General features: G+C 54.0%; 12 protein-coding genes across 12 annotated transcripts; 5 read left to right on the plus strand and 7 right to left on the minus strand.

The window, feature by feature from the left end:
• Positions 1-1,012: 1,012 nt before the first annotated feature.
• IAQ61_005837 (uncharacterized protein) lies at positions 1,013-2,274 on the plus strand (the record flags this gene model as incomplete). Its single annotated transcript, XM_003836121.2, has 3 exons — positions 1,013-1,153; positions 1,205-1,599; positions 1,653-2,274. 3 exons carry the CDS (start codon positions 1,013-1,015, stop codon positions 2,032-2,034), a joined length of 918 nt encoding a protein of 305 aa, XP_003836169.1. The 3' UTR covers positions 2,035-2,274.
• Positions 2,275-2,852: 578 nt separating this feature from the next.
• On the minus strand, positions 2,853-3,691 carry IAQ61_005838 (uncharacterized protein; the record flags this gene model as incomplete). Its single annotated transcript, XM_003836120.2, has 2 exons — positions 2,853-3,204; positions 3,270-3,691. The coding sequence occupies 2 exons, from the start codon at positions 3,689-3,691 to the stop codon at positions 2,853-2,855; spliced, it is 774 nt and encodes a 257-aa protein (XP_003836168.2).
• Positions 3,692-4,343: 652 nt separating this feature from the next.
• Positions 4,344-8,655, plus strand: IAQ61_005839 (uncharacterized protein). Its single transcript, XM_003836116.2, has 2 exons — positions 4,344-8,021; positions 8,099-8,655. Exons 1-2 carry the CDS (start codon positions 7,587-7,589, stop codon positions 8,465-8,467), a joined length of 804 nt encoding a protein of 267 aa, XP_003836164.2. The 5' UTR covers positions 4,344-7,586; the 3' UTR covers positions 8,468-8,655.
• Positions 8,656-8,982: 327 nt separating this feature from the next.
• On the minus strand, positions 8,983-9,901 carry IAQ61_005840 (uncharacterized protein; the record flags this gene model as incomplete). The annotated part of the gene is made up of 5 exons (XM_066096957.1): positions 8,983-9,024; positions 9,081-9,109; positions 9,185-9,262; positions 9,341-9,415; positions 9,601-9,901. 5 exons carry the CDS (start codon positions 9,899-9,901, stop codon positions 8,983-8,985), a joined length of 525 nt encoding a protein of 174 aa, XP_065952949.1.
• Positions 9,902-11,240: 1,339 nt separating this feature from the next.
• IAQ61_005841 (uncharacterized protein) lies at positions 11,241-12,911 on the minus strand (the record flags this gene model as incomplete). The annotated part of the gene is made up of 3 exons (XM_003836114.2): positions 11,241-11,344; positions 11,392-12,802; positions 12,900-12,911. 3 exons carry the CDS (start codon positions 12,909-12,911, stop codon positions 11,241-11,243), a joined length of 1,527 nt encoding a protein of 508 aa, XP_003836162.1.
• Positions 12,912-14,023: 1,112 nt separating this feature from the next.
• Positions 14,024-15,570, plus strand: IAQ61_005842 (mitochondrial 54S ribosomal protein uL2m). Its single transcript, XM_003836113.2, has 2 exons — positions 14,024-15,189; positions 15,245-15,570. The coding sequence occupies exons 1-2, from the start codon at positions 14,208-14,210 to the stop codon at positions 15,412-15,414; spliced, it is 1,152 nt and encodes a 383-aa protein (XP_003836161.1). The 5' UTR covers positions 14,024-14,207; the 3' UTR covers positions 15,415-15,570.
• A 308-nt stretch (positions 15,571-15,878) lies between these two features.
• Positions 15,879-18,955, plus strand: IAQ61_005843 (uncharacterized protein; the record flags this gene model as incomplete). The annotated part of the gene is made up of 6 exons (XM_003836112.2): positions 15,879-16,089; positions 16,147-16,430; positions 16,483-16,783; positions 16,836-17,355; positions 17,407-17,898; positions 17,945-18,955. Coding segments are annotated over exons 1-6 (2,610 nt in total). The 5' UTR covers positions 15,879-16,087.
• A 740-nt stretch (positions 18,956-19,695) lies between these two features.
• Positions 19,696-20,172, minus strand: IAQ61_005844 (uncharacterized protein; the record flags this gene model as incomplete). The annotated part of the gene is made up of 1 exon (XM_003836111.1): positions 19,696-20,172. The coding sequence occupies one exon, from the start codon at positions 20,170-20,172 to the stop codon at positions 19,696-19,698; it is 477 nt and encodes a 158-aa protein (XP_003836159.1).
• Positions 20,173-21,084: 912 nt separating this feature from the next.
• IAQ61_005845 (uncharacterized protein) lies at positions 21,085-22,233 on the minus strand (the record flags this gene model as incomplete). Its single annotated transcript, XM_003836110.1, has 1 exon — positions 21,085-22,233. One exon carries the CDS (start codon positions 22,231-22,233, stop codon positions 21,085-21,087), a length of 1,149 nt encoding a protein of 382 aa, XP_003836158.1.
• A 41-nt stretch (positions 22,234-22,274) lies between these two features.
• Positions 22,275-22,823, minus strand: IAQ61_005846 (uncharacterized protein; the record flags this gene model as incomplete). Its single annotated transcript, XM_066096958.1, has 1 exon — positions 22,275-22,823. The coding sequence occupies one exon, from the start codon at positions 22,821-22,823 to the stop codon at positions 22,275-22,277; it is 549 nt and encodes a 182-aa protein (XP_065952950.1).
• A 620-nt stretch (positions 22,824-23,443) lies between these two features.
• IAQ61_005847 (uncharacterized protein) lies at positions 23,444-26,070 on the minus strand (the record flags this gene model as incomplete). The annotated part of the gene is made up of 2 exons (XM_066096959.1): positions 23,444-25,959; positions 26,028-26,070. 2 exons carry the CDS (start codon positions 26,068-26,070, stop codon positions 23,444-23,446), a joined length of 2,559 nt encoding a protein of 852 aa, XP_065952951.1.
• Positions 26,071-26,109: 39 nt separating this feature from the next.
• On the plus strand, positions 26,110-26,483 carry IAQ61_005848 (uncharacterized protein; the record flags this gene model as incomplete). Its single annotated transcript, XM_003836108.2, has 2 exons — positions 26,110-26,244; positions 26,295-26,483. The coding sequence occupies 2 exons, from the start codon at positions 26,110-26,112 to the stop codon at positions 26,481-26,483; spliced, it is 324 nt and encodes a 107-aa protein (XP_003836156.2).
• Positions 26,484-26,565: the final 82 nt, after the last annotated feature.

The raw sequence follows: 26,565 nt of genomic DNA on the forward strand, positions 1-26,565 counted from the left end.
ATAAGATCCTGCTACCATACATAACGTATGTTGTTGTGGGGCCTCGTTTGACCAGGGGGAGTAACCATCTGCGTGAAGCCTGCTGGACAGTCGTGCGTGACGATGTGTGCGTCGGATCCGTCAGTTACCGTCGTCAGTTACCGTCGTCGGCCACACAATGTGTGATCCGGAGCGAACTTGTGCGGGGCTGACGATCGCTGCTACCGGTACTCTGCCCCAAAGCGTCGCGCTAGGAGCGAGGCGAGAGAGAGAGTAGTAAGAGTTCCTGACGCTTGGGTTGCGAGCTTGCAGTGTGCTTCACTTCATTCCTCGTCTCCTCTCCTCGTCCCCCACCAACGTTTCGACACCACGCTTCATCGTACATCCAGCATCCCAACAGCATCCCAACTCCGAGTCTCGCCATATCTCGCCGAGCGCTGTGTAGGTCCATCCGCGCCCTCCCTCGAGATGGCGTTACCGGAAGGCATGCCCTTCAGAGAGACTAACAAAGTATGGCGCCTGCAACAGTTGTTCACACAGCTGCTAGCGTCGTTCGCACAGAGTTGATCCCCTCGAAACTCTTGCCGACTTTCGGACTTGCCAACCTCACTGTCATCGGTACCGGATAAACTTGGCCGCCGGTACGCGCTTTGAGACGCGCTGACCGCACAGTACACCGCCCAACTTTCTGCCCCTGCCACCTTTGAGCACATTTGCAACGCACAACCACAACAAGAAAGCATCAACATTGCGACATCGACGCGTACACGATTCAAGTTTGCCAGTAGCCCTTGCCCGTCTTGGAAGAGCTCAGAGATATCCGTGTCTCGATACAAAGCTGGATACAAGCACGCAATTGCCGTTGCCGAGGTTTTGACTCACTCCACCACCGCAAGACGCATCTCTAGTCGAATCTGGCACAGAAGGGTTACCGTTGCTCTCTGACCGTCTGTCCAATCGCGAGAGGCTGTATCTTGTTCGCATCTTGCGAAAACCGTTACCTCCACGCTTTGATCAATAGTTGACTGCAATCATGACGACTGACTACGCTGATGCCACCGACGAGTTCTTCAATGAGCATAGCCCCAAGACCTCCTCCCTTGTAGAGAGCGCGCCCAACAACGAGAATAGCGAGCCGGAGACGAAGAAGCGCAAGACTGAGGAGGAGCCCGAGGTGAGCAGCTGCACGAGTTGGAGGTGGTAGTTGCAGACTGACGATACATAGGCCGTCAAGAAGCCCAAGATCCAGGAGAACCGCGCCATTTTCGTCTCCAACCTTCCTCTAGATACTACCAAAGATGAGCTTGAGGAGACCTTCAAGAAGTATGGCATTCTCGATAAGAGTACCGAGGGCCTCCCTCGTATCAAGATGTATGAGGACGACGAGGGTAAGTTCAACGGCGAAGCCTTGATTGTCTACTTCAGGAAGGACTCTATCAAGCTTGCTATTCAGATGATGGACGACTACTTCTTCCGCATCGAGGACCAGTCCGCCGGCCGCATCCGCGTCAAGGAAGCCGACATGTCCTACAAGCGCAACAAGGAGGGCGATGAGATTGCCAAGAAACTTTCCCGTCAGGACAAGAAGGCCTCTGAGCGCAACCGTGCTGACCTCAACCGGTATGTCGGATTGAAGTCCGGGATTGTATTGAAGCATGCTAACAGCCCTGTAGCAAGCTTGCAGAGTGGTCTGACAACGAAGAGGAAGTAGCTGAAAAGTATGCGCCCAAGAAGAACAAGTGGGCCAAGGTCGTCGTACTCAAATACACCTTCACGCTAGAAGAGCTGGCCGAAGACGCGGCCAACTACTTGGAAATCAAGGACGACATTCGCGAGGAGGCCGAACGCTTCGGCACCATCACCAATGTCACGCTCTACGACAAGGAGGCTGACGGCATCTGCACCGTCCGCTTCCGCGAGTTTGAGGATGCGGAGAAGTTTTGCAAGCATGCCAATGGTAAGCCGTTTGCCTATAGGAAACTCGAGGCCTGGCTGGCCCAGGACAAGCCCAAGTTTAAGAAGAGTGCTCGTGAGGAGGAGCCGGATTCGGAGTAGAAGGTGGGAGATGTAGAGGTGGTGGCCGAATCGGCTTGGCGGGTGAGGGGAGAGGAGGACAGAGGGATTGATACCCCCGCCCACTGTGGGCTTTGGATGCAGGTGGCAATGTAACCTGATGATGTGAAAAATTCTTTCTTGCTGCTTGTCATGGTTATCACCCAGACTTTGAATATTCTTCTTGCAGGTCTTTGTTGTTGTGGTGTCTAGACTGTGAAGATTCTTCTTGCGGCTTTTTTTTGGGGGGGGGGGGGGGTTGTTGTTTTCGTGGTGATGACCCCATGTCGTGCGGATATTCTTTTGGCGGTGTGTTGTGGTGTCGTATTCTTCTCCTTGCCATTCGTCATACAACCGTGCTACATTGTAATATCCAGGCATGTCCAGGTAGGGAAACACATTGAAAAGCATCCAAGACACACGTCCCCAAGACTCGAGTTCTCTAGATGTATATAAATTCCTCATCATCCAAAAATCCATTTCATTTCTAGTTTCTTTTCTTATGCTACGGAGACGAGTCATCTTCACCCCTTTCAGACACACATGGTGAGAGAAGATGATGAGAGAGGATTAAATAAGAAAAGAAAAAAAGGAGTCCATATGCACAGTAAAAAAGCCAGACATTAAGGTTCCCACGGTGGGGAGCGCCAAGAAGAGAAGAAGAAGAAGAGGGCGACTCAAACGTCCCATGCCCATCTGGTATCCACATGTAGTCGATAGGTAAGAGTAAAATTGGTAGAAAACGCCAATATGCACCAGCCCGTCATTCGCTCCGCGCTGCCGGTTTTCTGCGCTGAAGAGCGAGTAGACACTTTGGCTGTCTACAAAACCAGGGCAATAGCGGCCACGAGCAGCGCCGCACTGCCTCCAACAACACTAGCAGCGGCATTGGTGAACTGGGCGGGCGGGGTCGACGAGGTAGGCGTAGGAGGCACAGGCGAACCTCCTGTTGCACTGGCAGAAGGAGAACCCGACGTGTTGTAAGTGGGCATCTCGGTGGGCTTGGGGAGGCTGCCCGAAGAGATGCCGCCCGATGGGTGGTCAGAGCCGGGAGACATGTCGGTGAAGTTTGCGCATCCAATGCGCGTCTTGTTGTGGAGATGGACGACAAAGGAGAGGTTGCCAAAGTACGAGGGATCAGCTTTGTTGAGGGAGCTGTAAGGGTCTATGTATCTACGTGACTTGTTAGCTTTTCATTCGTCTCCTAGAAAGGGACAAAAGAGCGTGGAATGGCCTACTCTTGCGACCAGGATTGTTCTGTCATGTTGCCAAATTTACCACTCAAGTCACCAGTCTGGCAGGTCTCAGGCTTGGTGGCATCGCAGATGGGGACCTCGCCGCGCAAGTAGGGATCAAGGTGGGCAGCAGTACCAGTGCAGTTTCCATCGGTGGGAACAGGCTTGGCGTGGATGTGGTACATAAAGGGACCGCCCTCAGCTGGGAGACCCGCGAAAGAGACGGTGAAGCGAACACCCTTGCCGTCGGGGGCTGAGACGGCTGAGATGGAGCCGCTGAGATTACTGTTGGCCTTGTGGGGGAGGACGCCGACAAAGTGGGCACCAGGTGTGCTGTCGGTGATGACGGGAGCAGGTTGGACGGCGGAGGACTGTGCGGTCGCAGCCGCAGCCATGGCGAGGAAGGAAACGGTGTTGAAGAGCATCTTGATGATTTGTGTATGTGTGGGGTAGAGTGGGTGTGGTGGATCGAGGATGTAAGAGGATGGCTTTGAACTCGGTTAGCAAGAGTGAAGGGGAGGATTGAGTGCGTGAGCGCGTGAGTATGTGCGTGGGGAACAATGAATGGCGACACCGGCGAGCTCGGGAGAGTGGAAGGGAAGGTATGGTTATTGTACCAGGAAGGCACGATCAGCGTGTTCATCGCCCGAGTTCGTGCCCAAAGCAGCAAACTCAATGGGGCAACGCGTGACGGGTATTATCACCGGCTCCAGGCAAGGGAAGGTGCGACCATTGACCTACCTGGAAAAGAAAAAACACGCGCAATCAAAGTCTAAAGAGAAAGATGCTGACAGGCTTGGATGCGGCGATGAGAAACCGAAAAGTGTGGGCAGACAGGCTTCAGCAGCTGACAGGGGAAAGAGAGCGGGGGAGGAGGAGGAGGAGGAACAAAGAGCGCAGAGACAACGGCAGTAAAGATGGGCGGAGGGCAATCAAGTACAAGGAGCCAAAGGCTATATAAGCTTCAGAGTCCAAAAGGCGCAGTGGCACGGTGGTTGGAGAAGGGGGGAAGGGGGGTACAGTAAGTACAGTAGGTAAGATGGTGGTGGCACCTACGGTAAGCCCTGCCCTGCCCTGCCCTGCCCTGCCCTGCCCTGCCCTTCACCAAACAGCCATGACGGGTCCCCGGATGGATAGCTATGCAATGCAGGCTGCTGCACACACACACACACCGGCCACGAGTGCATCCAGGGCGACTCCCTCCCTTTCCAAGCAGAGGCTGCCATCGCGTGCACCAAACATCTGAGCTGCGCCGCAGCCATTGGACACCGGGGCGAGGGCAGGCTGTCAGCATCATTGGGCCAGTGCAGTGCGAAACCCATGTTTGTTTGTCCGGATCTTGCACGAGAACGAAATCGCCGGACCAGCGTTTTGTTTCAAACGCCCAGGAAGCGCTGTGGGATCGTGGACGGCCAATCGCTGTGGGGGCGGCGGCGGATCTTCCCCCCACAAGGCCAGGCCAAGGAGAGTGTGTGGGTAGGAGGTTAGATAGGGCACAATAAGCCCTACGCGGCGGGGGCGCTGCAACACCTGCAACCCCTTCTGCTGAACCGGGCGAGGTGGGAGGCCTGACGGTGGGTGGTGTGCCCAATGTGGCCCCACGATAATCAATCGCAACCGCGACAAGGTGGACGTGCACGGTGCAGCGTCGTCGCCGCAGCAGAGGCAGACAGCGAGAGAAAAGCGAGAGAGGCATTGGATGGCAACCTTGGGAACTGGCACTGCACTCACTGCACGACTCCAGGCTTGCCCATGTCGAATGCCAACATACCAAGCTTTCGACTACTGCACCCGCTAAGCCACCCTCGCCACAGATCCAAACTGACCCCAGAACAGCGCGCGCGGCGCTGATGGCGGTTGGACTTGGACACGCCCCGCCCCAAACCCAGGAGAATCGGCTGTCCCTCTCTCCGGGTAGGTACAGGCCAGGCCAGCTATCAGTCAGTCTGCAAAGTCTGCCGTGAGCGCCCATTCCGTTCCACTCCTTTGCGGCCGGCCATGGTCCAGATATGCGTTCCTGTGGCGAGGTGTCGCAGCTGCAGCAGGTGCCCATGGACGCGCTGACACTGCCAGCCCTAGCCGCGGAGGCCTGTCTGGGCTGTGTTGTGCACACGCAGACCAAAACACTATCCTGCGGCACGGACTCCTGACGAACCGGAAAGGAGAAAAAAGGAAACAGGCTGGGAACTTTTTTTGACTTGAGACTGCAAAGAGAGAGACTGCAAAGAGAGAGAGAGAGAGAATGCTGGGGAAACAGTGGGGTCGGCGCAACGAAAACGTACCTAACAGGGTGAATGCAACCAACCCACCAACAAAAACCCACATTGGTGCCAGAAGGTCAGAGGTGTGACAGAACCCTATGGGAAGGTGATTGATTTGCCATTGCAATTTTCGCCGTAAATCACGGTAGTACATCGCCCATGACTTTCCGCCGTTGGTCGTACCGTACCCGTCAAGTCTCGCTTCACCCCCAACAGCCCGCAACCGACATTTCCCTTCACGCCTCCGTGGCTTTTTGCTTCCTCAAACGACAATCCCAAGCCATCCAACGCTTCTCACCCGCAAATGACCCCAAAGTACCTTGCGAATCTTGTACATTGCAACGCTAGGAAATTTGACATTTCCACACTTTTGCACTTTGGTCCTGCCGGATGACGCAGCTTTGGCCGCGAGGCGTGGTCTCATGCTGTGCCATGGGGCCGAAGACGAGAGGCTGGTGGGAGTACTCTAGGAGGAGGAACGGCGATGTGCCACGCGAGCCCGGGAAGATGGCGGGAAAGGAGGCTGCAGTCGAATGGACTTGTGCGACACGGAATCGTGGGAGTAGTACATGTACTCTACGGTAGGTTGGTGTAGCCACTTGTTCCCAATACATGTACACTGAAACGTCGTACTTTTTCCCTTCTTTCCCAGGCTGCCTTATTTGTCCGCCGAGGATTTGGAACTTGTTGGACCGCACGGGGTAGTGTTGCTATATTCCCTTTCTTTTTTACTGGCTGTCGTTCGTTGTCTTGTAGAGAGCTGGGCTTTCGAGATGACTGTGTTGTCTCTCCAACACGACACACCACCCACCATCCTACCCGCACCCCGTCAAGGTTTCAGAGTTATGCAAGAAACTCAACATCATCTTGTTTGGAAAGCGACTTTGCAAAGTCTCCTACTTTCCGTCTTCTCACGATTCCCAAGCTTCATCGCCCCATCGCTTCCCTATTGCGAAAGAGAAACGATTGTGCTTATTTTACGTCGCATATCCTCGCAGTCCCTTGACGGCCTTTTCCTTCATCATCGGAGTGTGCTCGGCTCTTTCTTCCTTTTTCACCAATCAATTCGGGGCTTCGCGACACCAGGTGGTGATGTCCTTGCAACCGCGCATGTTTGTACCCTTGCCACTGTTCTCAGACGAAACGGCGAAGATGCGCGCAAAGGCAGAATTCAAGGTGCTGGACTCCAGCTATTATGGCGTGCGCGGTTCTTGGGCGTACCCATTGTGCACGGGTATCTGTGTGTCGTAGGTATCCCCGTAAATCCCCATATTGCCACCCACAACCAGAAAGTCGAGATGAGTTGTGTGGTCGCGTCCAAGCCTCCCTTTGCGGATGAAAAAAAAAAGTCGATCAAGGGGCATGATCAGAAGAAGCGAAATATGGCAGTCCTGTATATAAAGCCATCTACCCATACCCCGTGTTTCGGAGGGCCAAGGATTGGAATTGGCGCAAATGTGCTCAGGTGATGACTATCGTTGGAAAGATGACCGTTTTTGCTCGGCTTTGCTATGGGCAAACTTTGGTGTTGGCGCAGAGGGTCAATCGCCATACCTTTGTTAACCATGCCTACCGTGATCTGCGCCATCCGATTCCCTGGCACTCTACAAAGCCGTGTCGGATGCATGTGGGAGCCCTGGAGTCGTTGGGGGATGGTGCGAAAAAGCCAATCAGAGGCGAGGTCATCCATGCAGTGGCTTGCCGTTGCCCTTGCCAACGCATGGCTGGGCGACAAGCCCAACAACGGGCATCCATCGTTCGATCATGCAGCCCTGTCTGCTGTCGTCGACCAGATTCACTTCCATTGCAGCACACACATCCACCATCTGGGCGCATTCCACAATCACTCACTCTCGTTGACCATCGACGGCCGTTGCAGTGGTAAGCAAGACAATTGCCCCACCGCCGCACAACTATCGATAGCCCATCCACCGCTGCTCCGGTTCCAGCCTCGCCAAACCAACAACCACGACATTCCTCGGTTCGAGTCGCAATTACAGTCCATTCTTGTCCGTCTCCGTCGAGACTCGAGCTACCAGACAACCAGCAACCGTCGAGAATGCGCCCAGCACTGGCACCGCTGTTTCTCGCCCCACTCGTTGCCCTCGCCGCGCCAGACAAATTCGCCGCATTCGAGCCAGCCCTCGAACAACTCCCCGCTGCCTACAACGAAAGCGAGGCCATCGGACAAGATGGCGTTGTCGAACTGCTCAAACGTCAAGGCAACACATGCGCCTCCAATCACTACGCCTGTAACAATCTAGGTGCGCCGGGGCTGTGCTGTCCGCGCACTGCCATCTGTTCCGTCGACCAGCGAGGAGCAGTCGCATGTTGCCCCCAAGGCGTAGCTTGCACTGGCGTCCTGGGAAACAGTCCTGCAACCAGCCTGCCAACCGCCACTACAACAACGACTGGCCCATTTGTCCCCGCCCAAACAACCACCGATCCATTCTCACAAGGGACCGGCGGCACGAGTCCCGGTAGCACGGTACAGGTAAGTCTTGGAGACCACAGGATGTGGAGAGAAGCAAAGGAAGATTGGTCCATGTACTAACACAAACCCAACCACAGAACCAATTCTACCCCTTCCCCTACATAGCCACCACTTACACCAACGCAGCTGCGTGCTCCAGCGCTTATACAGCTTGCCAAAGCGATGCTACAAAGTGTACGGCTGCTCTAGCCAGCGGCGCCCAAGGCGTCACCATCAGTGCCCCCAACGGCGGCGCAACCATCACCGCCGTCCCCAGCGTCGGCCTCGCAAGCGCCCAGTCCATTTGCTCCAGTCTGAGTAGCGTCGGCTGCTACGGCTTGACCGTCGAGGCCTGCGCCAGGTTCGATGGCGCGAGTGCGGGGAATGCGGCTGCCCGGGAGCGTTGTGCGGGTTATTGGATGACGGCGGGTGTGGCGGTGGGTATTGCGGGGCAGTTGTTGCGGTGAAGCGGTGAAGGAGGGGGTGGTCGTGCGTTTTGAGCGGGTGTGGTTTTTTGGTTTTACTTTTTTTTTCTTCTTCTTCTTTTCTTCTTTTCTTCTCTGGAATGATTTCTTGTGCATATTATGGACACAACACATATATACGCGGCTCACGGACATGGTGCTTTGGCACATGTATGTTTTTCATGCCCGAAGGAAGGGGGGGGGGGGGGGCAAGGTCACTCTTACGATGCTCATGGTCGAGTGAATGGGTATTTATGATGTCGAAGATGAAAGAGGAAGAAGAATAACCCATGTTCCCAGTTCGACTCTGCTCTCACAATCGAACCCGATACCGTGACTCTCGAATTCATCGTCTAACAAATGAAACAAACAACACATGTACACGAATACATTACACAAACTTCCCGCCCCCTCACACTCACAACCTAGCCCCCCCTCCCCTCTCCCTCCTCCTCTCCCCCTCCACCTCCGCCCTCAAAACCCGCCTCATGGCTGCGGCCAACCTGCCTCCCTCCTCCTCATCCAAGTCCTCCCTCGCGCCCCGCCCAAACATAGTCCAGCTTTTATTCTTGAGCTCGGGCATGCTGGGCGGGCGCGGTATGATGTGGAAGTGTACATGGGGGACGACTTGGGCTGCTCTTGCGCCTGTTGGGGTTAGTGAGGTGTGAGGTGTGAGGTGTGAGGTGTGAGGTGGCCGGGGGTGGTGATGGGGAAACGGACCGTTGTTTTGAACAATGTTGTAGTCGGATACAGAAGTTACTTTTGAGACTGTGCGGGCGAGGAGGGGGAGGTAGAAGCCTGGTTGGGTTTGGGGGGTTAGTTTTGGTGGAGAGTTAGGATTGGGGGGGGGGGGGGGGGGACCAAGTTCAAACGTACCGATTTCTTTACTTTCGTCTGCTTCCATGTCTGCGAGTTTGACTTTGTGGTTTCGTGTTGTGACTAGTAGGTGGCCTGTTGTTTGTTTGGTTAGCATATTGGGCCGTCTTACGAGTCCCTTGGATCCCGCTCTCATCTCTCTTCTTCCCACTTCTTGCACTCGCACTCCCATGCAGCCAGCTTCCACCAGCATCATGAACAGCATGCACACCCCCAACCCCCAAAGACCAACACCAAGGCTAATGAAAAAAAAAACATACCCCCCGTCATAGGCAAGATATCCAAAAAAGCAACCACATATCTACTCCGCAACACCACAAAGCTACTCGGACTCGTCTTTTCGCAATCGCTCTCCTGCTCCGTCGGGATACTCCTCGCCAGCTCCGCCTCTTCCTCCAGCTCTTGCTTTGCTCGGGGGTGTTGCCATAGGCCTGACGCCGGTGGTCCCGCTGGTCCCGCTGTTGATTCCGCAGCCGGCGGCGCCGCAGGGAAGGGAAAGGCGGCGGCGATGTCGCAGAAGGGGCAGCGCTCGGGAGGGTAATGGAGATCGGTTTCTTGCATTGTGGATGGATGGGGCGTTCGGTATGCGTATTTGTCTGCGTATGGATGTGGATATGGGTATGTGTATGCGTATGCGTATACCTACACAGATCCTCGCATCCCAATGGGTATCAATAAGTAACAAGTCCAAACTAACCTCCAAACCAAAACCAACCCTCTTGTCTTGTCCAAATCCTCAAACAAGCCAATCCGTCAAAAACTGCTCGAAATCAGTCAAAACGCGAAAAAAACAGACAGCTGTCAGATCAGATCAGATAGCTAGTTAGCTACCTAGCTAACTGTGGATACATGCTGTGCTGCACAAGGCTTCCCCGATGAAAGCGACGAGTGAAGCGGCAGTCCGAATCGGGTTTGGTCTGGAGATGGCGGGCGCGTCTTGGGCCGAGGTTCAAATGTCTTTGACGTTAGGACGCCGCGCGTGCGTGTTGTGTTGTGTTGTGTTGTGTTGTGTTGTGTTGGGTTGGGTTGGCGGAGAGAGGTGCTGTGTATGACATGTATGTATTGTTTTGTGCTTGGCGCATGTCTGCTCTGTACTGTACTGTGTTGTAGTACTGTGCAGGGTGTGAGTGTGGCGGCTGGTGTACTGTATCGCGTTGCGTGGTGGGGACGGGGACGCGGGACGCGGGCATGACGTATCTGGATCTCGATTTGCATGCGACGCGTTCGTGTTGACATCGCGGTTTTTCGTGATGCTCAAGAACCATTGTGCAGGCCACACACAATCAACCCGCAATCAACAAGCACATAAGACAATCCATCTTCATCACAAGCAATGTGCGCACAAAGTGAAAATTTTGACTTTTTGAAATTGCATCCACTCTGCTCCAGTGCATGCTAAACTGCACGCGTTCCGTTAATCCTACATTCGCGCCATTCCAAGAAACCATGCATAACCCACGCGCCCACACCTGCACAGATCCAAAAGGAATAGCCGTTCATATCACACCATCATGGTATATCGATCGCTAATGCTATGAGCGAGTATCCAGAGCCGCTATCAAGAGAAATGAGAATAAAAAGTGGTCAAGACACAGGCATCCGTTATGCGCCACCATGGCTAGACGCGAGACGCCACTGACTCCAGTGCAAAAGGACCAAGAAGAATCGAGAGAAGTGATGGCCTTGTCGCATCACCATGTACAAACGCCGACCGAGGGATGGTAAAGCCAAGATGCAACGTGAGATGGGCTTGAAAGTATTCATAACGCTTCCTCCCAGTTGTTCACCACACACTCCACTACCACGACCCAAGCTTGTGAAGACTTCTTGAGACGTGACAGGTAATCATGTTGTGGGTGTAAAGACTAAGACCGGGAGTATCTAGTCAAAGAATGAGGATTTAGCGCTGGCTCTTGGGGTTCGACAAGACAGGAGTCCCCTCCTCGAGCGCATTACCATACGTAGCCACGTACTCCTTGGACCACTTGCGCAGGACAATGGATGCTACAGAATGTTAGTGGTGATCGATGATGGACGGCAATGGTACTGACCCTTCAAAAACTTCTTGCTAGCATACTTCTTAAAGAAGGCCTCGTGAACCACGGGACCGGACAGGTAGTCAATCATCAACTGCAGAACGGGTTGAATCTCATCCTCCGTGTAGCCAGCATAGTGTGCAAGGGTGACATCCCATGGGCCACGCTCGAGAACGAGACGCGCAAGGTACATGGCGGCGGCAGCGACCTGGCTAGGAGGGTGGGCGAGGAAGCGATGGTCGAGGCATCCAATCTCCAAAAGGTACTTGCCGAGCGTACGCGTCTGGATGTCGTAGTTGTCGGCCTTTGATATCCGGCGGAGGAAGTTCATCGGGTTGGGGTAGCTCAGATCGTAGTTGAGGGCAGCGAGGACAAAGCGTTCGGCGCTAAGAATCTCCTCCTCTGTGAAACCGTCATCGGCGACATGGCGGAAGTTTTGGACGTGGGGCGAGAGCACCTCTTCGTACTTGGAGGCGATGAACATGGCGGTGACACCCACCAATTGGAGACGGTCGAGCTGGACAATCTTGGCAGAGAGGAAGCGATCGATGATGTTGACGGCAAGGAAGAGGGTCTCGGGCAGGAGACGGAAACGGGTGTGCACTTCGAGTAGCCAGTCGACGAGAATACCGCGCATCTTCCACTCAAGCTCACTCTGGCTATCCATGTAATCAGGGTTGGCCATGGTAGCAATCTCCAACTCCTTCAAGTACTCAAAAATCTCGACGACGTACTCTGAGACCATCAATGGGTCGTCAATATCCTCAGCATCGAGGTTGGCAGGCTGCTCCTCTGTGAGATGCTTCAAGTCCTCCTCGAGGATCTGCACGGGTGAAACCTTGGTATTCTTCGTCTTTGGTTCCTCAGCATCGGCGACGTTTTCCTTTGGCTCAACATTCTCAGCTTCCTCCTCTTCGACAACCTCCTCCTCCTTGGTGGACTTGGTGGTGGCGGTGGCAGTGGTGGTTGTGGAAGTAGTTGTGGACGCGACGCGCTTTTTCGCAGGCTGGCCTCCAATGCCGTTGCCGCTGGCCGGACGCTTCTTGAGGTCCGACGAGCCAGTGTTCCTCTCCTTGGGTTCCAGAATGGAACGCGTCGAGTTGGCGCGCGAACTCTTTTGCACCTTGGTGGGTTGTGCTGCCTTTGAGAGGGCGCCCTTGGTGGCTACAGGCTTCTTGTCCTTGGCGCCAGCACCGGGGGCCTCCGCTTTGCTGACATTACTGACATCGATGAGCGCGTTTCGCTTCCTCGCAGCGCCATTGGCTGCAAGGTTTGCTGTCGACTTGGTCTTCTGGAGCGCCTTCTTTGGCACGTCGGCGGCAGACTCGTGCGCGCCCAGACCCGCGGCCTTTGCACGCGTCAAGCGTGTTGTGCCCGCGTTCTCATCGTTCTCATTAGTCACAGCACGCTGCCGGAGTGATCGAACCTATGGTAACACGTCAGTGAGGTGTTGGGGTGGTGATGGTGACCCCGCCGTATAGATGGTGCACGGGATGCAAGCACGTTGAAAGAAGGTGACGTACTCCTGGTGCCATTGCAATCAATACTAGGTATGCTGATCAAGGCTAGAAAGGTAATGTGGAGGCTGTGTTATGCTCAAGGGCGGGGATGGCGAAAGAGAAGTGGTGTTGATGCACTCTGTTTTGAAGGGTCAGCTAGGGCTCGGCAGCGTGTGGTAGCGAACGCGTAGACAGCAGAGGTCGGCAGTATAGGAGCCTGCAAGGTCCAGTGGCAAGCGTGCAGACGAAGCGTCGAGCTGAGCCACGAGAGCCGCTCGCGTGTACTGACAGGGCCGACACGCTTAGCCTGAGGGCAATGGAGCGGGCGTGTTGTGATGTGTGCGAGAGTGAGAAAGAGAGAGACGGACCCTTGGGGCGGTGAAGCTGGTGATGGTGGAGAGGATGGGAGAAGCGGTCCAGCTTGATGATTGGCAGCACGTGTGGTGGAGAAGGAGGAGAGGGCGAAGAGAAAGAGAGAGAGAGAGAGGGAGGGAGGGGGGAGAGTGGTAGAGAGAGAGAGAGAGAGAGAGAGATGGCTCCAAGGGTGTTGTGATGATGGAAGGCAGAGAGTAGCGGGTTTGTTTTGAGTACAGGCTTCGGCTAGTGCGTCGGTGCTTTCGCGCCAGACTCGCAGCGCGGACGTGAACTGAGAGAGGGCTGGGCGCAACCTAGCTCCACACACGCCCACCACACAGACACCCACCCACACAGGCGTCGCGTACGTGACTTACCGACAATGGTGCGCCCTATCCCAGCGCGTGAAAATGGTCGAGATAAGCGGATGCAGCTAAGGCACACGGCGATGTCGTCTCTTTGGGGAGGGGATGTGTGGGGAAGGGGGGAAAAGTGCAGCGCAGGCAGTAGAAAATGATAAGAGAGAGAGAGAGAGAGAGAGAGGGAGAGAGAGGGGGGAGGGGAGAGAGAGACGGAGAGAGAAAGCAGGGTGTATTTTGTTGTTATTTCTTTGCTAGGGAGAGAGAGAGAGAGAGAGAGAGAGAGAGAGAGAAAGCGCGGCAAGCAATGGCAGAAACAGCAGCAATAGACAGCAGCAGCAGCAGCAACAACAGCAGAGCAACGTTGCTGGGCCAGGTTCGCGCTGCAAGGACGGCCGTGCAGACCCGCACTTGGCCTATTGCGGCCCAGACCGAGAATTATTCGTGACTTGGCCAGCAACCCTTTGAGGCGAGCCCTTGGGACCGAACACATCCCAATTGCCGACCGCCTCTTCTTGTCTGGCCACTTGCAGCCATTGGCAGCCAGTGCAGCCCGTGAAGCCAGCAACAAACCCCTCCAGAGGCTCTCTGGCCGCTTCACGCGCCTCCAAAAAACACCATGCTGCAGCCCCGGATAGCTCGCCTCCAGCCCTCCCGCCTGGGCAAGTCGCTGCTCTCTGCCCGCCGCAGCTATGCACAAGCCCAAGCCCAAGCCCAAGCCCAAGCGCACACAATTGACCAGAAGCCTCCGCCAACACTGCAACCACAAGTCGCTGCTGATGGCGGTGTGGCCAGAGCAGAGGGCTCGCGGAGAGAGCGATTCATCCCACTACGCACATACAAGCCCCGCACCCCCGGCCTGCGACATCTCAAGCGTCCTGTCAACGACCATTTGTGGAAGGGACGACCGTACCTCAAGCTTACCATGGAGCGCAAGGGACAGCATCTCGGCGGGCGGAACAACACCGGCCGCGTGACGGTCAGGCACAGAGGCGGCGGCCACAAGAGGCGCATACGCATCATCGACTACAAGCGCTACCTGCCCGGCAAGCATGTCGTCGAGAGGATCGAGTATGACCCGAACCGCAGCTCTCACTTGGCCCTCCTCACCCGTGTAGAGACGGGAGAAAAGTCGTACATTGTCGCGGCCGATGGTATGCGTGCTGGAGATGTGGTCGAGAGCTACAGAACGGGTATTCCCAAGGAGCTGCTCGCCAGCATGGGGGGAGGTATTGATCCCGGTATGCTGGCTGCAAAGACGGCTGCGCGAGGCAACTGCCTTCCTATTCACATGGTACCGCTTGGCTCGCAAGTATACAATGTCGGCTCCAAGTCAAAGGGGGGAGGCGTCTTCTGCCGCAGCGCAGGTACCTACGCCATCATCGTGAACAAGGAGGAGGTAGAAACGACCAAGGGCACAGAGATCAGGCACGTCATCGTCCGTCTGCAGAGTGGAGAGATTCGCAAAGTCAGTGGAGACGCCTGTTGCACAATTGGTGTCGCCAGCAACCCTCAATCCCATTTTACTTCGCTTGGAAAGGCTGGACGGTCGAGGTGGCTAGGAAAGCGACCAGAGGTTCGTGGTCTCGCCATGAACGCCGGTCAGTACCCAGCATCTTGAATATAGCACGTCCTGTGAATACTGACTCGTCGCAGCTGACCATCCCCACGGTGGTGGTCGAGGTAAATCAAAGGGGAACGTGCACCCTGTCAGTCCCTGGGGTACTCCAGCCAAAGGAGGCTACAAGACGAGATACAAGAGGAATAAGCACACATTCCTTGTTCAAGACAGGCCGCGCAACCAAGGAAAGCGCAGACCCAAATAAAGGCAATCAAGCCAATGTATCACACTTGTGCTGTCTTTGTCTACTTGTATCATATTCGCATAGCCACATATAGCGTCTTCACGGAGACGCCGCAATGTACATCATGTCATCGCATACCTGCCATTACTCTCACCACAGACACGATCAATCATGTGGGAAAACTTTTGTGGTGCCGCGTGTCATTTTGCCAGTATGACAGTTCGTCTTCATTCAATGAGGGTTGATCCTGCATGAGCGTCGCTCGCATCGGCAACCTAAACAGGGCCAAACTAGGCCCCGCACACCCAGACTTGTATATCTAGAAGCCTGTCTTACCGCATGCACGCGCATGCACGCTCAAGGTAGCACAGTCGGAAGATGGGCCCGCTCGAGACTATGCAACAGGATGCAGCCTCAGCTCCGACGCGGTGTCCGTAATCCTCATGCGCCACTCCAACTTCTTTAACCTGAACGTCGTCACCAGTTACAGCAACGCGCACGCCTGTATTTCACATCCTGAATTGCAATTGCTGACTTCGTATGCTCCCCTGAATCACCATCTTTGTTCGAAGAAGAAATTGGCTGGCATTATTCATTTGACGTCTACCCCCATGCTTAAAGTGTTGCCTGAAATTCGAAGGATTACTCCCGCCCAACACCTCGCTATCCTTAGCGCTGGCACTGCGCCTCATAGATGTACCACACCGTGAACGTATTCTCCAGGCTTGACATTTTCTGACTTTGCACAAACATGCCTTCTCCAGAATCCGAGTCGCCGAATGAAGACTTCTTTAACAATAGATCCCAGCAAGCTCCAGACAGCGGCAAGGCGGATGGACAAGAACCTCGGAAGGATGGCTCGAGCAAAGTGAAAAGGATAGCATGTGTTTTATGTCGAAAGAGGAAATTGCGCTGCGATGGCGCAAGACCCGAATGCTCAACTTGTAAAAGGTTAAATCACGATTGCGCCTACGACGAGGTGCGCAGGAAGAGCGGTCCAAAGAGGGGCTATGTGAAGCTCCTTGAGCAGCGATTGCGTGAGTCGGTGCAAGCTCACTTCCACCATCGCCCTCACTGATACACTCGTAGAACATGTCGAGACGCTACTCAAAAGTCAGGGTGCGCCCGAAAAAACCAAAAAACCTTCACAATCAGATGTCACCTCCGCATACATTGCCAGCACGGTACGACAGCCGCTTCCGAGCTCGACCGACCCTGCCAACACGTTTGGTATCAGTCAGGAAAGCAGTCAGGATCAATTCATGTCAACCGGTGCTCCCTTTCCCCAAACAGCCGTCCATGGCAATGTGGGCGAAGTCAATGTATCCTGGGAAATGATAGGTCTTGGTCTAGAGGAACCTCTCCCACCTCAGGATATCCAAGACGACCTGTAAGGCAGACACTTCACAGACAATCACGCCGATACTGATACGCGTCAACAGATACCAGATCTACTTTAGCAAGATACACCTCTCGTTACCGATGATTCACCGTCCCCGCTTCATGGCGGCCCTAAACCTTGCGCCTCAGATGCGCCCTCCAGTATGTCTGCGATACATAATGTGGACTTTAGCAGCATCGGTGGTGGACAAGTACGAGTCTTTGACTGAACACTTCTATCAACGCGCGAGAAAATACGCTCAATCGGACGAGATGAGAGGCCACGGAGAATCGACCATCACCCTTGCGCATTGTCAAACGTGGGTGTTGGCATGTACATATGAATTCAGACAGATGTATTTTCCGCGAGCGTGGCTATCCGCTGGGCGGGCCGTGCGATTGGCCCAAATGATGCAGCTTCATCGACTCGACGGCACCGGTCTGGAGGTCAAGCAATGTCTTTTTCCACCAAAAGATTGGACTGAGCGAGAGGAACGCCGACGAACGTTCTGGATGGCGTTCGCTATCGATCGATACGCCAGCATCGGTACAGGCTGGCCCATGATGATCGATGAACGCGATGTAGGTCATCGATTATCCCGCCCTGTGATTGCGATAGCTAATGCTAGATAGGTCTTGACTAACCTTCCAGCAAGTGAGGAGGCCTTTGAGAAGAGTAGACCGACAGCTACAGGATCTCTGAATGAGGTCCTCAGTCCCAACGGCGCTGCCAATCTGCAAGCAATGGGCGCTATGGTACTAACAGCAACCATGTTTGGTCGAAACCTTTTGCATCTCCATCGCCCTGGGCCGAACGACAACGACCACGACATCAACGGGGGTTTCTGGAATCGACATCGCGAAATCGAGCAGATCCTACTCCAAACGTCCCTCGGCCTTCCCGATCATCTGCGGTTGCCGACCAATCTTGCAAGTCCTAACGTGGTCTTTGCGAACATGTGCATACATACTTCCGTCATATGTCTTCACCAAGCAGCGATTTTTAAAGCCGACAAGTACCGGTTACCTGCTAGGGTGGGTAATGAAAGCAAGATTAGATGCGTGACTGCAGCAGCAGAGATTGCATCCATCATGAGAATGATAAGCCACATGGACCTGAGCGCAGTAGGATTAGCCCCATCATTGAAACAGCATGGACTGACATGAGCAGATGAATCCATTCATATCCTTTTGCATATATGTGTCAGCGCGAGTATTCGTCCAATACCTCAAGGCACGACCGAAAGATCAGCAAATGATGTCCTCGCTCCAATTCCTCCTCCAAGCCATGCACGCCCTACGCCGCAAAAACCCACTCACTGAATCCTTCCTCGTCCAACTCGATCTCGACCTCGAGAGCGCCGGTATCCAGGGGCTCCACCAAAAGGCTTCTGTACCGCAGATACCGCGAGCGAGGAACCAGCATTGCACCAACCCTCTGGTCACTCCTCAAGAGACGCAAATACCCAAGCCATCACCCATGGAAGCATTCAGCAATATCACCCACAGCGAAACTCCAGGCTCGCATTACGCAAGCACCGCGCCTGCTCCTCCCTTCCACCTCCACGACATCAACGGCATCGACATGACCACACAACCAAACGATACCTACATGCACTCCCATACCACTCCCCTCCACAACACAAACAGTACTCCCCAACCCCCCCACTTCCCCACCTCAAATTTCCCCTTGGACTTCACCGACGCATCCGAAATGCATCTCACCACCGACCTTCCTTCCCCTACAACCATATCCTCCCCCTCCCGCGGCGCCTCGACTTCGCACTCCGCATACTCCCCCTCCGGCCCCCAACCCAGCCTTCCCCACCGCAATTCTCCAAAACTACCACTCGCTCACACGACCATGCCGGCGTCGACCGCGAACCCAGTGTCGGTAGCACACGACGACGTACCCATGTTCTCAGCCTTCCAGCACCACGCCACCGCCCATCATCAAAATCTGCTGGGAAATCCGTTTGCGGCTGCTGATGCCATGGCCGAAGCTGGATATCACGACGGGTGTTTTATGGGCGGGGAGTGGGAGTTTGCGGGTAGGGAGGCGGGCATGGGTATGGGGCCTTTGGTGGCGGATGGGGGTTGGGATGTAGTGCTTGAGGGAGTTGGGGTTGGGGGTTTGGATGAGGGTGATGGTGGAGGGGGTGGACTTGGGCTGGGTTGGTAAATGGGGTACTTTACCGGAGAGGGAGGAGTGTGGGAAGGGGGTGTGCATGCAAGTTTTGGTTCCATATACCCACTTTCACTAGCCTTATTGGTATGGCGATGGTGGATTGTATATATATGTGTATGTTTACTTGTTGTGGTAGTCGTCACTACCCACGCACAGCACATATAACAAAAAACCACCCCCCCCCCTACCTTCTCCTAGCACCTCGATCTAGCACCACCAGTGAAGCCCCTCGTGCACCGCATCCCCGAGCCGATTTTAACCTGGATACGCAGTGTCTCCGCCACGCGCTAGCTGGAGCTTGGAATTCGTGATATAGACGCAGTGAGGAAACCGCATCTGCTGACTGGAGATGCGACACTGACACTGAAGAAGCCGAATGCACGCCTGAGGAGGAGAAACGGTGCCGGCTTACCCGCACGTATGAGAAGTGGTAGTCTGGCGGGGATGTGTGTCGTGGGCGGGTGGGCGCGTTGTAATAGTTTGTGAACCAAGTTATCTCGTTGCGCTCTTGCGTCTGCGTAGTAGAACGGGAAAGACGTTGGGATGTGATGAGAGCAACAAAATAGAGTACATATTTGACCAGTTCATTATACTTCATAACGCCTCATATGCCCGAGAAACGAAAAAAAAAACCACCCCCTCCTTTGCAAACCTCCACTCACAAGTCCGTTTCGCGCCACTCCCTCCCCCTATCTCCCTCCTCTCTCTCCCAAAGCCATATCCCCCTTTCCTCCCTACAAAACCGCCCCCGCAATCACAAACGCAAAAACCAACCCCAAAACCCCCAGCCCACTCTTTCCCATCCCCCCAGGCCCAACCCGGGACCCCACCCCCTCGCTTCCCCCCGTCGCCGTCGCCCCCCCACTCCGCGTCGCACTCCCCGTAGCATCCGGCCGCCCCGTCGCCGTGGCCGAATTATTCCCACTGCAGAAAATCGACGCCGGGTTGACGCCGCCCTGCATGAAGCAGGCCTGTAGTTCTGATACGGGTTGGTCGACGCTGAGGCAGTAGAAGCCGCAGTCGCCGTTGAAGGGTTCGACGGGGGCGGAGTGGCAGCATGAGGAGAGGATGGCGGAGGTGTTGGCGGGTAGGCTGGTGGTGCTGCCGACGGCGCAGGCGATGTCTGTGGTGGGGAATTGGGTGAAGTCGGCTGTGGAGCAGGGGGGGCTGTTGCTGGGGGTTGGGAGGGGGGAGGAGATGGCGGTTGACATTGTGGTTTTTTGGGGGTTGGTGGGTGTGTTGTTGGCTGGTGGGTTGGTTAGATTTGGCTGGTGGGTGGGTGGGTGTGGAGGGGTGTGGAACGTACGGTTTTGTGGTGGTTTTTTTCCTGTGTTTCACGCGTGGTTTATTCTGGGGTTGTGTTGTGAGGTAGGCGTATGGGAAGATGCCTCCTGGTTCTGGGTTGACTGTAATTTCTCACGCGTAGGTAGCAAAGTCAATCGGCTTTGGTGGGGAAGATCAAGAGCAACGCAGCATAAACAATCGCAAGAGCAGCCCCTTCGCTTCTATAACCACACCGAAGAGATCCTTGGCCATTACCCATCGGCGCAACGCTGCACGCACATCACCCCATCATTACCAGCAACGTGGGCTTGCCAGCACGCACATGGAACCACGAGCTGAGGTTGGTGACGGTTTGCAGTGTCGGATCCACCTGGTTGCTTGGGGGACCCGTTGGTCAAAGGTTATTTTTGGGCAAGTATGACGATGTTTTGCTTGGCCTTGTGGTCCCGATGGAATGCGACAATGTCTCAGATGGGGCAGCAGAGATGGAGGTAGAAGCAGGGCGAATGTTCCTGGTGTTCCCTAGAATGGTACCGTATAGACTGATGAATTTGTACGGGTACATCAGCCTATAGTATCAGCTTCATGTCCGCACGATCTCTTGCGCTCTATTAAGCGTGGGAGATATCGGCCCTACTTTTTCATTTGTTTGTCAGCTGCTGACACCACACATTCGGAGACTTTTCGTGGCGATTGCGGGAAGGGCCGGATAGAAGTAAGGTTATTTCAACGTCCATTTATTTTATTTGGAAAGGAATCTGCTGTCATTAAAGCGCTGATTCCAACAATATATTTATACAAGAAAATCATATTCTCTAACAGCTGGAAAACAATACCTCTCACAAGCCTGCCTTCTCAATCTCAGTCGCGGCGTACATGAACGGCCCAGCACCCTTTCCATCGTTGATGACCTTGGGCACACTGACATAGTAGTCATACGATGCATCGCCCTTGAGACTGCCAACCTCCACTGTGCCAGTGAAGCTTATGGTTCCATTCTTCTCGTACTGGACAAAGTCATCGACAAGCAGGTTCCACGCCTTGACAGCCGTCTCCTGGAATTCCTTCTCCAACAATCCGAGCCTGATGGCCTTCAAGTAGGCGTACGTGAACATGGCAGTGGCACTGGATTCAATGTAGTTGCGGGGCTCGTCCTTGAACAGCTCGTCCATGATCAAGTGCCAGCCACCGCTGGCATCCTGCGACTTCCTGATGCCATCGGCGAGCGTGGTGAGGTACTCGGAGATGCGGGCGAAACCTGCGTGGCTCTTTGGGAAGACCTCTAGCACATCGACGAGCGCAACAAAGTACCATCCCACAGCACGGTCCCAGACGTAGGGACTGGCGCCCGTGACTGGGTCAGCCCAGACGGTGCTCTTGTCCTCACTGTATCCATGCTTGAGCAGGTTTGATGTGTGGTTCCTGGTGTGCTCCTCAATGAGGTCGAATTGCAGCGCAATGTCATCCCAAGCCGTGGTGTTGTCAGGCTCAAAGTACGACGTGTAGGTTGCGTAGAAGGTATCAGCCATGTAGATACCATCGAGCCACATTTGGTTCTTGTAGATGGGGGCGCGATGCCAGAATCCTCCTGTGGGTGTACGTGGCCATCGGTCGAGCTGCTCTCTCAGGCCTTTGGCAGCAATGACGTATTTTTCCTCTTTACGGCCTTCCGAGTCCCAAAAGTAGAGGATGTTGTTGCCGAAGCGTATGTCGTCTAGTGAGTAGAATGTGGCGTTCCAGCCCTTGATGGTACCATTCTTGTGGACAACGGATGATACAGACTTGGAGGCGTATTTAAGGAGTTCCGCATCTTTCTGTTGAGTCGCGGCTTTCTGGATGCCTTCGTGGATGACCGACGCGACGTAGTGATTGTTGATGGGCTGGCCCTTGGAAAGAAACGACGAGGCCATCCATGATGAAAATGGCTTAGTGTTGTTTGCGGCAAGTGCGGTGCCAGCAAGGGCTAGAGTCAAGGCTGAAAGACGCATGGTTTTAAAGTACACAGAAGTGACAATGAAGATCCGCGTACTTACAAGACTCTGAAAATCGGAGTGCCTGGTTGCGGTTTGGCAAAAGCAAAAGGTCGATCGCCCAATTTATACACACATATCCGGTCGAGCAAACCTCCCTGCAATAAACTAATCTCAAGCATTGTGGATAGTCTCCTGTATATCCATGCTACACCAATGCATACTACCCTCACCATTGGTCTAGTACCTCCACCCTTTGGTCCTGAAAGGCAGCTGCAAAATATCCGGGGACATGCTAACACCCATTTGGAACTATTTACGGAAGGATTGTTCTGTTTCCAGGGCTCTTGGCACGCCTTGGACGGAGAAACTGTTGATTGGACAGTGCTGGGAGGAGTGGTAGTACTGGACAATGAGAGGTGGAATGGCAGGATCATGTAATATACGGGATGAGAGTTATCGGTGAAAACCATCCATGGCAAGGAGTGAATTTTGTCCAGTATCGTCAAGAGAAATGGTAGCAACACGTGTGGCTGAATGGCCACTCTAGCGTCGGCGAAACAATGGGATATTTGCTGGTGGCGGTGGTGTAGCTGAACACCAACCATTGTATTATGCGAATACAGGCTATGCTATGTATGAAAAAATATACAAGTGTTTTTAAAGTATAGGAAACAGTCTATCTTGATATTGGTTTAGCCTTGAATTACAGTAGGCGGCGTGTACTTGTTAGTTGGGGTGTTGAGAGTAGAGATCGCAAATATCCCATTTGTTCGCCGACGCTACCGGTACAGGGCCACTCCTAGGCAAAGGCTTGACAGAGCTTCTTGCAGAGGAGGAGGCCAAACCTATATCCCTCCCTTGGCGTGCTTGGCTAATCAGTCCACTGGTTCATGTTTCCATGTTGCAACATGCAATAGAAATGACTCGTCATCAGGGAAAACCTGCTGTTCCGGTAAACTTAGTGTTCTGGGAAGATGGACGGACCTAAAAGTCGCCGTGTAAGCAATTTTCGAGGCAGTCAAATGTCCGGAATTACTCAGGGAGATATATGCATCAATTCTAAAATTTGATATGTACCTGCAGTACACGTACAGACTCCACTAGACTTATGGAGTCCAGATCCACAAACCATAGACCACAGGCGACAAATTCCTGCAATGTCTTTCCTCAACGCCGTCCCAAGAGCCAGATCAATGACAAGATGATGAATAACGTCTCCAACACCCTAATGCACTCCATTCACAGACTGTTGCAGCCCGTCAAGTTCCTCCTTCCTTGTCCTATACAATTCCTGCGCCTCTCTCTCCCTCTTCGTGACAAATTGGACTTCATCGCGCAGGCTTGACAGGCGTCGGCTGATGGCCGTCTGCTCGGCATACTGTGCTGTCCTCGCGGTGTCCAAATCGTATTTCGCTTTCTCGAGTGCTCCAAAAGCACCGCCAATCTTCTCGCGTAAAAGGGCAGCACGCTTAATGTAGCCTGCATGGTGAACCGCTAGCTTCTTCTCAATCTTGTTTGCGCGCTCAGCTGCCTCGATGATCGATTCCTGCGCATTATCAAACGCTTCAACCATGAGCTGATGCTCATCAATCTCATCTTCTTCGTACCCAGCAATACCAGGTAGGATTGCTGAGCCATGTAAAGTAGTCCACGAGGTGGCGAATTCACTATGGAATGCTTTTTTATCCTTGTCGGACGACATGGCGAGTTCCAGTGCCAGTTCCATCTTGGCAGCCCGAAGAGCATCATCACTTATTGTCTCAACTGGCTTCAGAGTTCCTGTGACACGCCCACTTCCGAACTTTTTAACATCGTTGGCAATCAACAGAGCCATTTCAGTCTCAATTTCTCGTTCAACGGGATCTGACAAGTCTAATGCCCTCTTGAGCATCACATCGATGTCGACTAGCGATGGCCTGGGCAAGAATTTCTGCACAACTTGGGTTTGCCGACGAAAGTCCGCGGCCTCTGCGGCCTCGCGAGCTTCCCGTGCCCGACGATCCCGCTCAGCAGCATCTTCTTCGCTGATCTCGACTTCCATTTGATCTGATTGTTCTTCGGGCAGCTCAAACTCCCAGCTCTCCTCCTTTGGCTTTGGTAGCGCTGCGAGCCTGCTCTTCAAATTTTGTCGCTTTGCATTCTCACGTAATTTCATATCCCGGGGAGTCTGCGCAACGAGCTGCATACCGCTCTCTTCTTCGTTTAGGCGTAAAGTGTCTCGAGGTGTTCGCATTGGGGTTGCACCAGGCCCCTGACGCACAGGGGTGGCTCCTGGTCCGTTGCCTTGCCGAAAAGGTGTAGCCAAAGGATTTGGTGTGACAATCTGGTGCCGTGCTGATGGCCCAGAGAGTGAAGCTGGTGCCTCATCATCTACGAGATCTGGATTGTCTCCTCCAAGAAGAGCCGACTGGGTTTCTGTTCGTAATCGGGCATTGCGTACTTCGTTCGCGATGAAGTTCTCTTCTTTGGGTGCCATGGGCGTGCGAATTGGAGTATTGCCAGTGATGGTCGAGTAATTCCCTACGAGGCCCTGAGTCGCTATGTTGTCTCCACCACCCGCAGTGATCGCGCGCTCGCCAGCTATGCCCATCTTTACAATGTCCTCGAGCTCTGCCTCCCCGACTTGTGGCGTAGGTAGTACAAGAGCACGTCGCTTGCTGCTCTGTTCTGCCTCGCGGATCCTCTGCATCTGAGCAGCCTTTGCGTACGATGCTGCTAGACCTCCCGACTTCTCGTCCTTTTTGTTGCGCTTGTTGTCTCCGCCTCCATCCTGCTGTTCCATCTTGCGCTTGTTCGCGAGCTGTTGCTTACGTGGGTCGAAGGATTCTCGTTGCTTCTCGTTAGCCTCGATTTCTTCGGTGGTGTCGAAGAATCCCGAGGGGACTTCTTTTTCGAGTGGTACGTCGGCGTTGTAGTCAATGTGATGGCCCTTTTTCGGCGCAATTTTGATGTTGATGCCAGCAGCCTTGAGTTCTCGTCGCTTTTGGAGGAGGGCAAGTCGCCTCGACTCCTCCAGCTGCCTCTCGCGCGCCTTCCGCTTGGCCTTCTTTCCACTGACGTTCGCCAGGCGAGCACGCGCCTCGGACAACATCTCCTTGTCCTCTTCGTCCATATCAATTGCATCGGGTCGGGCTGGTCGGCTTTCTGCGTAGGCATCGACTTCTCCAGGGCGCAGTCGTCGCACGTCTTCCGCCGAAGGCGCAGCTGACTCTCCGCCTTCTGGCCCAGCAAGGCCCAGATCCCCACTCTCTCTGGCCTCCTGTTCGTCGAGGAGCTTTTGATAGCGCTCCAAGCACTGTGTTGCGGTGCGTCCGACGATAGGGGCGATAGTGCGCCATTGCGTGGGCAGCAGCTTTGCCATAGTCAGGAGTTTCTCGTCGTCTTCTCGTGACCACTCCGTCTTCTTGATGCTGGGATCGAGCCATTCCTGCCATCTCGACTTGCACTGCTTCGCTGTCTTCTTTGCAAGGAGCGAGGCGCATCGCGCCCACTGATTGAGGCCATACTTGGAGATGGCGCTCTTCAGCACTTCATCTTCCACATTGGACCACTGGCCAACTTTGGTGACAACCATCGTGATGAGCTGGTCCCGGCAAATTTGACGCGAGAAAAGAGTGAAATGTGCCGCACGACTCGGTCGTAGTGGCTGAGTTGGTCTTTCAGGCGCGCGGTGGTTAGACAGTTCGTCAAGTCGCGAAAACTGAAAGTTCATAGGCCGCGGACACACTAGCTCCTTGGCATCTCAAATCCGGGACATGGGGAGGGCATCACGTGACTCATGCATGGACAGGGCAGTCACTGTGACGTACATCTTGATACTATCGACAACCCTTGGAGTTTGTCACTTGCCATGGTAGTTTTCTGCTGGTGATCATATTGGTTTCCATCATAATGTTGGCTGCACGCAGCCATTCCTTACGTCTTTCCCCAAGCTCATTCATCTCCAAAGCCTCAAATACGTGGATATTGAATCGCATGTACTCTGATACAAAATCTGATTCTCAGTCAAAGCACAGCGAGAAACTGGTAAAGAGGAACTGTAGGCCTTTTATACAATATCCACTAACACTGTGCAGGACACTACAGCCAATTCAGCAGATCAAGTCCAACCAAAGAAGAAGACGCAGGCAGAACTCGACAAAGAATTACTTGCAAAGATGCAGAGTTTAGATGGTGACGGAGGCAGTGCTGGCGTTGAGTACGAAGACGGAAAACCTGTTTCAATGAAGAGAAGTGTGAAGAACAACATGTTTCGATACATTTAGTGCCAATAGCATGAGTACGATTGGACAATGACGAACCAATAATCATAGATACAAGTAGCTCTGTATTCCTTTTCTTCTCGCC

Source organism: Plenodomus lingam, assembly GCF_022343315.1.
Source record: "Plenodomus lingam strain CAN1 chromosome Unknown contig_23, whole genome shotgun sequence".
In the NCBI taxonomy this organism is placed as follows: domain Eukaryota; kingdom Fungi; phylum Ascomycota; class Dothideomycetes; order Pleosporales; family Leptosphaeriaceae; genus Plenodomus; species Plenodomus lingam.

Excerpts from the sequence above, each read along its gene's own strand:
- IAQ61_005842 (XM_003836113.2), top strand. The coding sequence starts at position 14,208 with ATGCTGCAGCCCCGGATAGCTCGCCTCCAGCCCTCCCGCCTGGGCAAG. Across the intron at positions 15,190-15,244 it reads TGGTCTCGCCATGAACGCCG|CTGACCATCCCCACGGTGGT; the intron begins GTCAGTACCCAG and ends GACTCGTCGCAG.
- IAQ61_005839 (XM_003836116.2), top strand. The coding sequence starts at position 7,587 with ATGCGCCCAGCACTGGCACCGCTGTTTCTCGCCCCACTCGTTGCCCTC. Across the intron at positions 8,022-8,098 it reads GTCCCGGTAGCACGGTACAG|AACCAATTCTACCCCTTCCC; the intron begins GTAAGTCTTGGA and ends ACCCAACCACAG.